General features: G+C 37.1%; 1 protein-coding gene and 1 long non-coding RNA gene across 2 annotated transcripts; one reads left to right on the forward strand and one right to left on the reverse strand.

The window, feature by feature from the left end:
* Nucleotides 1–347: 347 nt before the first annotated feature.
* Nucleotides 348–4,132, reverse strand: LOC145159606 (uncharacterized). The gene is made up of 3 exons (XM_079078621.1): nucleotides 3,312–4,132; nucleotides 815–2,700; nucleotides 348–705 (listed from the first exon to the last, which is right to left on the reverse strand). The coding sequence occupies exons 1-2, from the start codon at nucleotides 4,075–4,077 to the stop codon at nucleotides 851–853; spliced, it is 2,616 nt and encodes an 871-aa protein (XP_078934747.1). The 5' UTR covers nucleotides 4,078–4,132; the 3' UTR covers nucleotides 348–705; nucleotides 815–850.
* A 5,178-nt stretch (nucleotides 4,133–9,310) lies between these two features.
* Nucleotides 9,311–10,823, forward strand: LOC145156558 (uncharacterized). The gene is made up of 5 exons (XR_013736794.1): nucleotides 9,311–9,568; nucleotides 9,642–9,699; nucleotides 9,857–9,915; nucleotides 10,077–10,183; nucleotides 10,619–10,823. It is a non-coding gene; the product is annotated as an uncharacterized LOC145156558 (long non-coding RNA).
* Nucleotides 10,824–15,509: the final 4,686 nt, after the last annotated feature.

The raw sequence follows: 15,509 nt of genomic DNA on the forward strand, positions 1-15,509 counted from the left end.
GAATTTGAATAAAGGAAAATATTATTTTATTCATTAGTAATAATCCTTTAGAATTATCTATTAATTAGTAAAATAATTTCTATAATTCTTTTAAGCATAATTATTTAGTTTCCACCAATTATTTTCTAAATATTATTAACAATTTAACAAATAATAATTAATTGCAATAAGTTCTAATTATTTATTGACACTCATTAAATAATAAATTAATTCCATCTTTATTTATTTGTCAATGTTTTTATTTTGGGTCAACTGGGTAAGCCATATAGGCTCATGTAATTAATTTTTTTACCAATATGTTGTGTAGTGGTTATATCTCCAATAATATAAGACTCCAAAAAAGGAAATGAGAAGATTAAACCAATAATATATAAATATAAAATAACCATCAGCTATCCATTTATACAATATAAATAAGAAACATGAAAATAAAAATATTAAAGCCACAACACTCTTATCACCCTCTTCCTGGCAATAACCAATTGTATTTTTTTTATATTTCCAATATATAACCCTTCGAGCTCTTTTTCAAGGATAGGATGACCCACAACGACGATGTAGAAAAGAAATGGCTGCAACAAAAAGATTGATGATCTGAAGTGCAATGTTTAAGACCTTATTACAATGGAATGGATGTGGATGAACAACTTTTTCAAACATCTCCTTGAGGAGCCTTCTTTATTAAACCCGTACTCAAAATAAAACCTACATAAATAGATATGAAGTTGTTATGGATGTGTCATAGAAGTTAAATTTTGGTTATAGTGTTGGGAATGTTTCATGATATCAAAAAAGAAATAAAAAATATACTTACATGGTTGTATCTTGCAAACAACAAAGTTATGGGAGTCTAATAATTAGTTGGTGGTGGAGGAGAACCATAGATGTATACGGGTGGAAGAGGTGATTTTACTGGTGGAGGGGGTGATATGTAGTGGTATGGAGGTGGTGGTGACTTAACTGGTGGTGGGGGTGATGTGTAATGGTATGGAGGTGGTGGAGATTTCACAGGTGGTGGAGGTGATGTGTAGTGGTATGGTGGCGGTGGGGACTTAACTGGTGGTGGGGGAGATGTGTAGTGGTAAGGTGGAGGTGGGGATTTAACTGGTGGTGGAGGTGAAGTGTAGTGGTATGGTGGTGGTGGGGACTTGACTGGTGGTGGAGGTGAAGAGTAATGGTAAGGTGGCGGTGGTGATTTAACTGGTGGAGGGGGGGATGTGTAGTGGTATGGTGGTGGTGGGGACTTAATTGGAGGTGGAGGTGAAGAGTAATGGTAAGGTGGTGGTGGTGATTTAACTGGTGGAGGAGGCGATGTGTAGTGGTATGGTGGTGGTGGGGATTTAGTTGGTGGTGGAGGTGAGGTGTAGTGGTATGGTGGTGGTGGGGACTTAACCGGTGGTGGTGGTGAGGTGTAATGGTATGGAGGAGGTGGAGATTTCACAGGTGGTGGAGGTGATGTATAATGGTAAGGTGGTGGTGGGGATTTAACTGGTGGTGGTGGTGATGTATAGTGGTATGGTGGTGGTGGTGACTTAATTGGTGGTGGAGGTGAGGTGTAGTGGTATGGGGGTGGTGGAGATTTCACCGGGGGTGGGGGTGATGTGTAGTGGTATGGTGGTGGTGGGGATTTTACCGGTGGAGGAGGTGAACTGTAGTGGTATGGTGGGGGTGGAGATTTCACCGGTGGCGGTGGTGAAGAGTAATGGTAAGGTGGTGGAGGGGACTTTATGGGTGGGGGAGGTGAAGTGTAATGGTATGGTGGTGGTGGAGATTTCACAGGTGGGGGTGGTGATGTGTAGTGATATGGTGGAGGAGGAGATTTCACTGGTGGTGGAGGTGATGTATAGTGATATGGAGGAGGTGGTGACTTGATAGGTGGTGGAGGAGATGTGTAATGGTATGGTGGTGGCGGAGATTTCACCGGTGGTGGAGGTGATGTGTAGTGATAAGGTGGGGGTGGTGACTTCACCGGTGGTGGTGGTGAAGTGTAATGGTATGGTGGTGGTGGAGATTTCACTGGTGGTGGTGGTGAAGTGTAATGGTAAGGTGGGGGTGGAGACTTAACGGGTGGTGGAGGCGATTTGTAGTAGTATGGGGGAGGTGGTGATTTCTTCGGTGGTGGGGGTGATGTGTAGTGGTACTTGGGAGAAGACTTCACTGGTGGTGGAGGGGAAGTGTAGTGGTATGGTGGTGGTGGAGATTTAACCGGCGGTGGAGGAGATGTGTAGTGGTATGGAGGAGGTGGTGATTTCTTAGGGGGTGGGGGTGATGTGTAGTGATATATTGGAGGAGACTTCACTGGTGGAGGGGGAGACTTGTACAAGTAAGTGGGTGGTGGTGGAGATTTGTAATAATATGGAGAAGGAGTGGGCTCTGGTTTTGGCTTTGGCTTCTCACAAAGGGTAGAAGGAGTCTTAGGAGCATATGCAAATGGTTCAGCCTCAAGGACAACCTCATAAGCATTTTTGGATTTGACCATAAGCACGGCACCCTTCAAACCACCATGAAGATTTGTTGGAATATTACATTTGGTTCCATTTGGTGCCATATGAAGCTTAGCGGTACAAGCTTTTGCTCCTCCATATTTGGAATAGTCCAAACCCTCGACAGTAATTGCATATTTGCCATTGATCTTAGTCTTTCCATATGCAAAAATTTCTTTCTGGCCAACAGCCTTGCAAGTAATTTCGACAACAGCACCTTTTTCAACACAAATAAAAAAAAAGTCAACTTCATGTATATTTTTTGGTCCACCTTTTGTAATATGCCGCTTACTATAAAATTAAAACATGTTATGATATGCATGATATGATTTTGGGTTTAAATACTTCAATTAAATAAACATTATTAACTCTTATACAAAATAATCATAAATATATAACCTATAATGTAGCCTTTCATAATAAGAATATGTTGAAACTTTAGCTTGGTATCTTTATTTATTTATTTTTTTAAGTATTATAATTTATATGGTATACTAAGAAATCAGTATATGATTATATGCCTTAACAAGTTAACTCAAAACTGAAATTTTAGAAAATTAATGCTTCATTTTCTGAGAAATATGCATACCTTTCATTTTAATTTTTTAATTTTTTATTTTAAAATGCAATACAGTAAGTGAATAAAACCAAAACCTAAGATAAATATTTTCTGAAAATTAATTGTCTATATGTTCATATGTATCCTTGGGTAAAAGAGATGTGGAAAACCAGAAACATAGAACATGGGTCAACTATCAAAGCACATGCATACACATCAATTCATATATATAAAACAGTTAAGGTAGTGCGAGAAACTAAAGTTTATACCTTTGAGGTGGTGCTTGGCGTGTGATTGGATTGGGTATTTCCAGTCATAGCAGCTGTAGCAGTAAACTTTGCCCACGACCTTTACGATGAGTTTCTTGTGGTGTGGGTAAGGTACGGGGTAGTAGGATTTTGGTGGTGGTGGAGAAGTGTAGTAATAGTGTGGGGGAGACTTTGTTGGTGGTGGTGGGGATTTGTAGTAGTAAAGTGGTGGTGGAGAATGCACCGGAGGAGGAGGAGACTTGTAATAGTATGGTGATGGTGGTGACTTAACTGGCGGTGGTGGAGACTTGTACAAATATGGCGGTGGTGGTGAATGCACCGGTGGAGGTGGAGACTTGTACAAATATGGTGGTGGTGGTGAATGCACCGGTGGTGGTGGAGACTTGTACAAATATGGTGGTGGTGGTGAATGCACCGGTGGAGGTGGAGACTTGTACAAATATGGTGGTGGTGGTGAATGTACCGGTGGTGGTGGAGACTTGTACAAATATGGTGGTGGTGGTGAATGCACCGGTGGTGGTGGGGACTTGTACAAATATGGCGGTGGTGGTGAATGCACCGGTGGTGGTGGGGACTTGTAAAGATACGGTGGTGGTGGTGAATGCACCGGTGGTGGTGGAGACTTGTACATATATGGTGGTGGTGGTGAAGAATAGATATAAGGATCAGCAGAGACAACTATAAGGTTAGCAACACCAAAGACGGTTAATGCGATGACTATAGGCCATAAAGGGGCCCTGAACGGGACACCGGTGGTAACTCTCATGGTTCACCGGTAGTTAGAGAGGATGGGGTTGAGGGAGGGAGGTTATGTTTTTGGATGTAAACCTGAGAGGTATAAATAGCAAATAACACCAAGAGATTAGCCTGTAATTTGTATATTAAAACACATGTCAACGCTTCCAAGACAACTAGGCCACATTCTTCTTTTTTTAAGCGCTCGTTCTCAAGAGTTACTCGGACAATTATTTGGGTTGACATTAAATTTATTAAATTTATTTTATCTCAAGCTTAACTTTGAACTATTCAATAAACGAGCTTTATATATATATATATATATATATATATATATATATATATATATATATATATATATATATATATATATATATATATATATATATATATATATATATATATATATATATATATATATATATAGACACACACACACATTAGCAGTCTACCCGCGTCAAGCAACGAGTGCGGATAGTTCTTTCAGAAATTAGGTTTTAGAAGCGATTAATTCTTTTGCGCAAATATTAGAGTGTTTTACCTTGTTGATGGTGTAGAGATTTTCAAAACCTGTAGGGCTACTAATATAAAATAAAAGTAGGTGAAGGTTGTATCATTCCCCTTCAGAGGGATTAGAAGAAACCAAACGAACTGGTATTAATCATTGTTTTCCAGGATTTCAAGGATGTGAACTCATTCCACATCATTTGTTTTGAAAAATCATTGATTCTATAGTCTCACAGTGGTATCTTCCATTCATCACATAGATCCAATAGCTGGAGACGCTAGCTTAAAACTTTGTTTAAGTAAAGGTATGAACAAAAAATTACTCATAGAAATGCAAAGTTAATCTTATTCTTCTGTATATTCTTCAAACACACCAGGTGATAAGCATCCTTTTGCAGGGTCTATAGCCTTTTTCCAATGTCAAATGACACCCACATGCAACCAAAAGTTAAATAAAAAATCAAAAACCCAAATTATCTAGTAATATAACCCATTTTTATATTTGTAATTTTGAATGGCGACTGGTTTCGTTTTCACAATGTCCACTCGTTTCCTTTCATCGAATAATTTTATTTATGTGAATAATTTTCTACCGTAAACATGTCATTTCCAAAATAACCCATAACGTATTGACAAATATCATTCGCTGTTTTTTGGTTTAGGGTTTAAATGGTGTATTCAATCGTGGATATCAGTTTGTTGGACAAATAGTGTTTTTTCAACCAATATTTTCAATATCCGTGTTATTACATGGTTTTGTGTTTAGAACAAACTAAAAACACAGATAAACAATTAGTCTAAAAACCACTGTTTTTACATAATATATTATCTTATTCTTTTTAATATTGCACATCGTTCAAAATACATCCAGCAATGCTTTCAAAATGATATATGTAGCAATTATTTTTATAATTGACTGTATCCGATATATATTTTCATGTAAAGTGTTACTTGTAACAGATTTAACGTAACACTTAAATTTGCACCTTTAATATAGAATGTGTAATATAACAAAATCCCTTTTTCTAATTAACATATATAATTGAGGTAACATAATAGGTCAAGTATTATTGGGGAATTTGATATTCAATATTAATATTAAAACACATATTTAATATTTTATTGTTCCCAACATATTTAAGAGATTTTTAATATAGTTGTTATAAATAATACAATTTTTTATTGTATCATTGATTAATTAAAATAGTACTATTTTATGATAAATATATTAAATAGAATCTTATAATATGAAAGTAATAATTTGAATATTTTGTATAATAAAAAGAAAGTGAAATGAAACTAATTAGGTTTCATCAAACACGTTACGATGGATGTCTATTACTCCCGGTAACTATGCACACATATATCAAGATATTGTATAAAATTTGACAGCCGTATTGTTATTTTGGCAAAAAAAAAAAAGGAAAGAAACTTAAGAATTAAACCAATATATAAAGACTGTGATATCAATAGTTTTAGATGTAAAATTTGATTATACTATTCAAAACAAATGGTACGTATATGTACAATGAATGAGAGAAATAACAGGAGAAAATAATGCTTTACAACAAACTCTAATTGACCCACTATAACAATTTAAATTTAAATGAAATACAACAGATAACACTGCTAGAAAACATGGGGTTTTCTTACGGAAAATAGCTACGGAAAATTTTCGTAGCTAATTAGCTACGGAATCGCTACGGATCAACTACAAAATGGGATGCCCTAGTTTAGTAACGGAATAGCTACGAATGCTAGTCCGTAGCTAATTAGCTACGGAATAGCTACGGAATACCTACGGATACTAATTACCTACAGATTAGCTACAAAGTATGTTTTCCGTTAGAATTCTGTAGCTAATCCGTAGCTAAGTAGCTACGGATTAGCTACAGATTTTTCTTATTTTCGATTTTTCGGACACCAATCGTCGTTTTTTTCGCTTCGTTTTTTTCACACCTCTACTATACATGATTGTCTATATTTTCACCAACTTGTAGCTATTAATATCGTTCATAAAGTCGTGTACCCCTTCGGGATCAAGTACTCGTTTCACAGTTTAACATTATAATGCCTATACTTTTCACCAACTTGTGATGGATTATGTTTGTATATGTATATTTATATACATGAATGAGTTGTCGTATATGTGTACGTGTATATGTGTATGTATACGTGTTTGTGAGATGTATGTGAACGTATTCATAAGCATTATAGTGTTAAACCACTAAACGAGCAATGGATCCCGTATGTGCACACGACTTTATAAATGATATTAATTGCTATAAATTAGTGAAAATATAGATAATCATGTATAATAGAGGTGTGAAAAAAACGGAGCGAAAACAACGATGTTTGGTGCCTGAAAAATCGAAAATAAGAAAAATCTGTAGCTAATCCGTAGCTAATTAGCTACGGATTAGCTACAAAATTCTAACGGAAAGCATACTCCGTAGCTAATCCGTAGGTAATTACCTACAGATTAGCTACGAAATATGCTTTCCGTTAGAATTCCGTAGCTAATCCTTAGCTAATTAGCTACGGATTAGCTACAGATTTTTCTTATTTTCAATTTTTCGGGCAGCAAACGGCGTTTTTTTCGCTCCGTTTTTTTCACACCTCTATTATACATGATTATCTATATTTTCACCAACTTATAGCTATTAATATCATTCATAAAGCCGTGTGCACATACGAGATCCATTACTCGTTTAATGGTTTAACACTATAATGTTTATGAATACGTTCACATACATCTCACAAACACGTATACCTACATTATCATGATGATGATGATGATGATGATCATCATCATCACCATCATCACCATCATCACCATCACCGCCATCATCACCATCATCATCACCATCATCACCATCACCACCATCACCACCATTACCATCATCACCATCATCATCATCATCATCATCATCATCACCATCACCACCATCACCACCACCACCATCATCATCATCATCATCACCATCATCATCATCATCACCACCACCATCATCATCATCATCACCATCACCATCATCATCATCATCACCACCACCACGACCACCATCATCATCATCACCATCACCATCATCACCACCATGACCATCATCATCATCATCATCACCATCATCATCATCATCATCACCACCACCACCACTATCATCATCATCATCATCATCACCACTACAACCATCATCATCATCATCATCATCATCACCACCACACCACCATCATCATTATCATCATCATCATCACCACCACCACCACCATCATCACCATCATCATCATAATCACCACCACACCACCACCACCATCATCATCATCATCATCATCATCATCACCACCACCACCACCACCACCACCACCACCACCACCATCATCATCATCATCACCATCATCACCATCATCACCATCACCACCATCACCACCAGCATCAGCATCATCATCATCATCATCATCATCATCATCATCATCATCATCATCATCATCATCATCATCATCATCATCATCATCATCATCATCATCATCGTCGTCGTCATCATGATTATCATCATCACCACCACTATCACCACCACCACCACCACCGCCACCGGCACCGCCACCGCATGATAATAATAATAATAATAATAATAATAATAATAATAATAATAATAATAATAATAATAGTTGTAATAATAATAATAATAATAATAATAATAATAATAATAGTTGTAATAATAATAATAATAATAATAATATTATTATTATTATTTATAATTATAATAATAATAAGAATAATATAATAAAAACGGAAATGGAAGTGGTTAAAAGTAATAGAAGACGAAAGTTGTATGGATGTGGCATTCCCAGCCAGTTGGTAGCATTGTTTTTTATTCCTGCAGTTGCCTCGAGTTCGATTCTTACTGTCCGCCTCCATTTTAGCGGACAGATGGAAATTTTTAATCCCGCTTCCCTCTATCTCCTTTCTTCATTCGTTTTCCCTCTTTCTCTTTCACAATTTCCTACTCGATCCTTCCACTGACACCCTCTCCTTCGATCCTTTATTCTTCATTTTCCAGCTGTTGAAGCTTACTCCGTCGGAGTTACTTCTTTCCGCTGCAGCTGCAAATGGTGTACATCGAGTTCGTTGTCGTCTGCTTGCCGAGTTTACTTCTTTCCGCCACCGCCGGAGTTCCTTCTTTCCTACTATCGTCATCATTGATTCGTCGTCGCTGTCATCTGCTTGCCGTCGCCGTCATCTACACCGTTTCAAGTAAGTTTCTTTTTGGTTTAATTCCACTTAGGTTTTCGTTTTGGGTTAGGATTCATTTCGATTTAGCTTTGTTTTGATTTAGTGTTTATTTTGATTTTGGATTCATTTCGATTTAGGTTTTGTTTTGATCTAGGCGTGTTCATCCCTTCTATGATGTTTTTAAACCTCGGGGACTAAACTTCAGATCTGGGAAAACCATACAGACAATTTATGATGTTTTTTCAAATAATAATAATAATAATAATAATCATAATAATAATAATTATTATTATAACAATAATTATAATAAAAAAAGAAAGGAAATCGGTATTTTATAAGATACATTAAGGTTCCTTAAAAGTTTGATGTGGCATGCCCGGCCTGTTGGTAAGCTCATTGGTTAATGAATAAGATAATCCGAGTTCGAATCCCATACCAGACGGTTTTTTTTTCTTTCTTTTTGGTCGCTATTTCCCTCAAATATTATCGATTACCTTCGCCTCCTCTTCCCCATCCCATACGTTGCTCCCCGCTCTCTGCTATCGCCATTATCGATTCACCTTTCAACATCGTTGCACCTCGCCATCACCGCTACACCAAAGCTCTGCCTCGCTAAAAACCCTTGTCGGTCCACATCGTCACCGCCGACACCACCGATTGAGGAAGACGAAGCTCACTGGAAACCCTCACTGCTCCGCCTCATCTCTTTTTTTCTGATATAACAGGCGAAGACATAGCTGCCACCGCTGCATTTTCCGACTAGTAACTCTTTTTGTCGACTAATGTACCATTCTATTCCCTTCCATTTTTCTTTAGTTATTACCAATTATTGATCATTACCATACTTGTTTGGCTAGTATATAGTTATCTGCCTGGAGTTTGAGTTCTTGTCACTGTGACATCTTGTAGCACTTGGTTAGCTCTCTTTCTCTCTTTCTTCTTATTTAAGTTTATAAGGTGTCATTCCATCTCTAATAAATAGACTCAGCTACTTAGTTTTTTAATGTCTTTCTATTGACGATTATAATTTGAGTTGTTTATTGAAGATTGACTGTTGCTAAAACTTGTGCAGATCCTGGTTTTGGAATTGGGAGGGCGATTAAGAATCTTTTCATACGATAATTTAATGAGGTAATAACTTTGTATCCTTTGGTACGTTATATAGATAACCCAGCTAAAATAATTTTGCTAAAAAGATATAGTATTATCGTGGACCTTTCTTTGATTTTGATTTTATTTTTATCTCATTTTTGTCACTATTTACTTGAAATTAATTGCTTAATTGATTCTAGGTTAACCTTCTTGATCCCATGCCACATGTATTGCTTTTGGGGGAACCTTAATTTTGACAGAAGAGGAGCTACAATGGCTCTTGGTTTAGATAATAGCACATTACCAGGTCCGTTAATTTCTTTATGTGTATTCAAGTCTTTATTAATTCTAGTTTTTATAAAGTAAATATTTATGAATCTGAATGTTTCTTTATTAGGCATAGATGATTAGATGGATTGAAATGGTGTTTTTTTTTATCATTTAACATTAGTAAAAATGGTTTGTTAATAAGATGCTATTTTTCACTATTATGAACACCAGGAAAAATGGTTTGTTTGTTAGATGATATTTTGTATCTGTTAACATTCATGTGTTAAAATTAGTTTGAATGGTATGAATATTAGTTACCATAATAAATAATACCCACAGTATTATTAACATCGCTTGAATAATATGATTTCTTTTATATGCTAAAAGAAAATTATAACTAACTTATTGTAACTAAATAACAGTGACACATTCTTTCAATTAGTAATTGATACTTGTTTTCACATTTTTTCAGGCAAGCTGCACGTTGTTAGTTTGATACAAGACTGTTATTTTGTTTCACCAATTCAATGGATAATACTTGCAATATTTGTATGGTTACGAGAAAAAGAGCCAAAGCAGGAAGCGAAGGCAAGGTTAGAAATAGTTACAAGGAATATATTCATACAAAGTAGGATAGGACAGTTGAAATGCATTGTGTTTGTAATTGCATGAGTATGAATTGTATTGGTTTGTGTTTAAGCTACTTAATTGAAATACATTGAGTAAATGCAACGTATAATGTTATAACTAGCAAAGTTTATTGTAATGTTTATTAGTTTTGTGGTTGAATAAGTAATTTATTATATGTTTAATTTTTGGATTTTTTTCGGCAGAAAAATTGGATTTTAAAGTTCTTTTTTTTTTTTACTCATTTTGGTGACAGATTAGTGACGGAATTTCCATAGGTAACAGGTTCTGTGGAAATCCGTTGGCAATATCTGTCACTATTTCAATCCGTAGCTATTCTGTAGCTATTTATTTCCGTAGCTATTTAATTCCGTAGCTATTCCGTAGGAAATAGTCAATTTTAGTCAAACATGACTCCCGTGGGTAATCCGTAGTAAATCCGTAGCTATTTATTTCTGTAGCTATTTCGTAGCTATGGTAGCTACGGAAAATTCTGTAGCTATTCCGTAACAATTCCGTAGCTAATCCGTAGCTATAATTTAGCCATGGGCCATTATGCTACAGACATTTTTCCGTAGCAATTCCGTAACTATCTGCTTATAGCTACGGAATAGCTACGGATTGTGCTGTAGCTATTGCACCAATTTTCTACTAGTGTAAATTGGCGGTATCACTTAACATTCCCCCGCAAGATGGACGAGCGGGAAGCAAGACCAATCTTGGAATTTAGCAGCTGAAAGCGAGGTTTTACTAATGGTTTTGTAAGTACGTCCGCTAATTGATCGTCCCCAGAAACATGTATATAACCAGTAGAGAACCAAGCTGCACTTTTTCACATACAAAATGAAAATCTAAAGCTAGATGTTTCATTCGAGAGTGAAAAACCGGATTTGCGGAGTATGTGGTAGCACTTAAATTATCACAATAGATGGTGGGATCCGTAGAGAGATGATAACCGAGCTCTTGAAGAAGATTTGCAAGCTATTGAACCTCGGTTGTGGCAGATGCGACCGCTCGAAATTCAGCCTCTGTTGTGCTTCGGGCTAAAGTACTTTGGCGTTTTGAGCTCCATGCTATAGGTTTAGAACCAAGAAAAACTATATAATCAGTGGTGCTTCAATAAGTGTTTTTGTCATCCACCCAGTCGGCGTCTGTGAAAGCATGCAGATTAAGAGCCGAACCTTTTTATAGTAGAAGTCCCTTAGAGTTTGTACGTTGGAGGTAGCAAAGTAAGCGTTTAAGAGCCGACCAGTGCTGAAAGGTAGGAGCATGCATAAATTGAGAAAGCTTGTTCACTATAAAAGCAACATCCGACCTAGTAAGTGAGAGATACTGCAGAGCTCCAACAATGTCGCGATAATCCTTGGGAGAGGGATATGCAGGGGCGCCAGTAGGAATGAGATTTTCAGAGTAGGTAATAGGGGTGGAAATGGGTCGACAATCACTCATTCGTGCCTTTTTGAGAACATCAGTTATATATTTTTGTTGAGAGAGAAGAAGACCAAGGGAATGTGGAATGCATTCAACGCCAAGAAAGTATGAAAGAGGACCTAGGTCTTTGAGAGAAAATTTTGTAGATAAGAGATTAATAAAGCGAGTGACTAAAAGAGTAGAGGGACCGGTGACGATGATATCATCAACATAGACTAAGATGTAGATGGGGAAAGAACCAACTGTGAGGGTGAAGAGAGAGGAGTCGAAAATAGTTGGTTTGAAACGATGAGATAAGAGATAAGTTTTTAGCTCGTCATACCAAGCTCGAGAGGCTTGTTTCAGAACATAAATGGCCTTGTTTAATTTACAGACGTGGGAAGGGAAGACAGGGTCAATGAAGCCGGGTGGTTGGGCCATATACCCGTCTTCATTGAGGGTGCGTTGCAAGAAGGCGTTGTTGATATCAAGTTGATGAAGAATCCAGTTCTGGGAAACAGCAAGAATGAGGATTAAACGAAGAGTTGCCGGTTTGAGAACGGGACTGAAAGTTTCACAATAGTCGATGATTGGGCGTTGGGTGAAGCCCTTAGCAACAAGGCGAGCTTTTAAACGATCAATTGGACCGTCGGGATTATACTTGGTTCGATATACCCATTTGCAACCAACAAGATTATGAGCATTTGTAGAGGGAACTAATGTCCAGGTTTGGTTGTGTTGAAGTGCATCGAAGTCAAGTTGCATGGCGTCACGCCAAGAAGGGTGTTTAAGAGCATGAGCAATGGTAGGGGGTTCATTGGATGGATTTAAAGAGAGAGTGTAAAGTTGGTAATAAGAATTATGATATTTAGAGTTGGGTTTTGGATTTTGACGTGTGTTTGGTTTGGGTGGGGGTCGCGTGGTGGGCTATGGAGTGGGGGATGTAGATGAGGTAGGTGAGGTATTTGATGATGGAGTAGAGGATATAGGCATTGTGGAATCATTGGGAGTGGAATTAGAGGTTGAGGAGATAGGTGGGGTCACGGTTGAGTGAGAGGGAGAGTTTGAGGAGTGAGATTTAGGAGTAACTGAAACAGAAAAGGGGCCCAAACCTCTAAGTTTGGAGGTTCGGTTTGGTGTGTGAAGTTTGTCATTTTAGAAAAAGGGAAAATATTTTCAATGAAGGTAACATGATGAGAAGTGTATATTTTGTAAGAAGTGGGATCGAGGGAGTAGTAGGCACTTTGAGTGGGAGAATAACCAAAAAAAATACAAGGTGTAGAATGTTGATGGAGTTTGTGAGGAGAGTATGGTCGTAACCAAGGGTAGCATAGGTAGCCAAAAGAACAGAGTTTATGATAATTGGGATGTGTTTGAAATAAGGTGAACTAGGGAGGTTGGTTGTTTAAGGTTGGGGCAGGAAGCCGGTTGATAAGGTAGGCAACGGTGGTGAATGCTAGCGGCCAAAATGTGAGTGGAAGCGTGGCATGAGAAAGCAAGGAAAGACCGGTTTCGATGATATGTCGATGTCCTCTTTTGGCATAACCATTGTGTTGAGGAGTGTGAGATTGACTAGTGAGATGAGAAATTCCACAAGAAGTGAAATGAGAGGTGAGTTTGATGAATTCTCCACCATTATCAAAGAAGAAACGTTTAATTTTAGTGTTGAAAAAATTTTCAACAAGTTTTTGAAATCTGATAAAGACATTGAAGGAATCAGATTTATTTTTGAGAGGGTAAAGCCATATGTATTTGGTGTGATGATCAATAAATATTATATAGTATTTAGTTGTCAAAAGATGTTATAGGTGAACACCAAACATATGCAAATATTAAGTCAAGAGGAGAAGTAGACGTAAGAGACGAATTTGCAAAAGGAAGTTGATGACTTTTATTAATATTGCATGCATTACAATAAAGAGGACAACTGGAACTAAAAGAAATATGAGAAGATAAAAGCTTGAAAACTTTATTATGTGGGTGTCCAAGCCGATGATGCCAGGTAGTGGAATCGAATTTATGCATGGTATAGACTGTGGGTGAGGATAGTACACGTCTTGAGCGAAGCTCATACATTCCCTTGGTTGCCGTTCCCTGGAGAAGTTTGAGTTTGGTTGCTCGATCCTTAAGAACAAAAACAGAAGAGTAGAATTTCATGAGAATATTGTTTACAAGGCAAAGACGTGAAATAGAGATTATATTTTTAGCCAAGGAAGGAACACACAGAACATTTTTAAGAATAATGGATGTGTGTGTGGTGTGAAGTAAAAGACAACCAATATGAGTGATTTGAAGACCTGATCCGTCACCTGTTACGAGCTCTTCCGTTCTGTCATACGGTGTGTGGAACGATAGGTTGTTAAGGTCGGTGGTGACATGATGTGATGCGCTACTATCAAAGATCCAACTAGCTTGACCTGGAACAGAAGCTAGGCCAATGGTGTTGACTTGAGCGTGTTTTGTCTGATATTAAGCTCATAGGGTGGAGGAATGATCTTGGGAGGCATCTCCTTGAACGATTAACAATGTGCGAGAGAATGCCCTTTTCGATGGCACCATTGGCACTTGCCAAGGAAAGGTTTTTGAACCTGCATTAGAATTGGGAGTACACTACTAGAAAACTAATGCAATAGCTACAGCACAATCCGTAGCTATTCCGTAGCTATAAGCAGATAGCTACGGAATTGCTACGGAAAAATGCCTGTAGCATAATGGCCCGTGGAAAAATTATAGCTACGGATTAGCTACAGAATCGCTACGGAATAGCTACGGAATTTTCCGTAGCTACCATAGCTACGGAACTAAATAGCTACGTATTTCTTACGGAATAGCTACGGAATTAAATAGCTACGGAATAACTACGGATCTAAATAACTACGGAATAGCTACGGAAATAAATAGCTACGAAATAGCTACGGAAATAAATAGCTACGGAAATCCGTAGCTATTCCGTAGCTAACTTGGTTTTATTTAAAAAAAAAATTAAAATTTTAAAATTCCCAATTTTTTGTCAAATACCATATTCAATTTACATTATTAAAACAACAAAACAGCAATAGCAAAATAGCACAAAATAGAAAAACAGCAACAGCAGCAATATCACAAAATAACAAAAACAGCAACAACAACAATCTGCAATAGCAAAAACAGCAACCAACAATAGGTAAAATAGCAGAAATGAATGTAATCAAGATCATTGTACAGCTGATGATCACGGGCTCCAATCTAGAATAAACCAATTGTAATTATTAAAAATAATAAATAAGAAGAAGAAACTTAAATGTTAATAAAGGTACAAATTGCACACCTTTGTATTAAACAACATT

The sequence above is a fragment of the Lactuca virosa genome, chromosome 2, assembly GCF_052849685.1.
Source record: "Lactuca virosa cultivar CGN04683 chromosome 2, Lactuca_virosa_CGN04683_v6, whole genome shotgun sequence".
Lineage (NCBI taxonomy): Eukaryota > Viridiplantae > Streptophyta > Magnoliopsida > Asterales > Asteraceae > Lactuca > Lactuca virosa.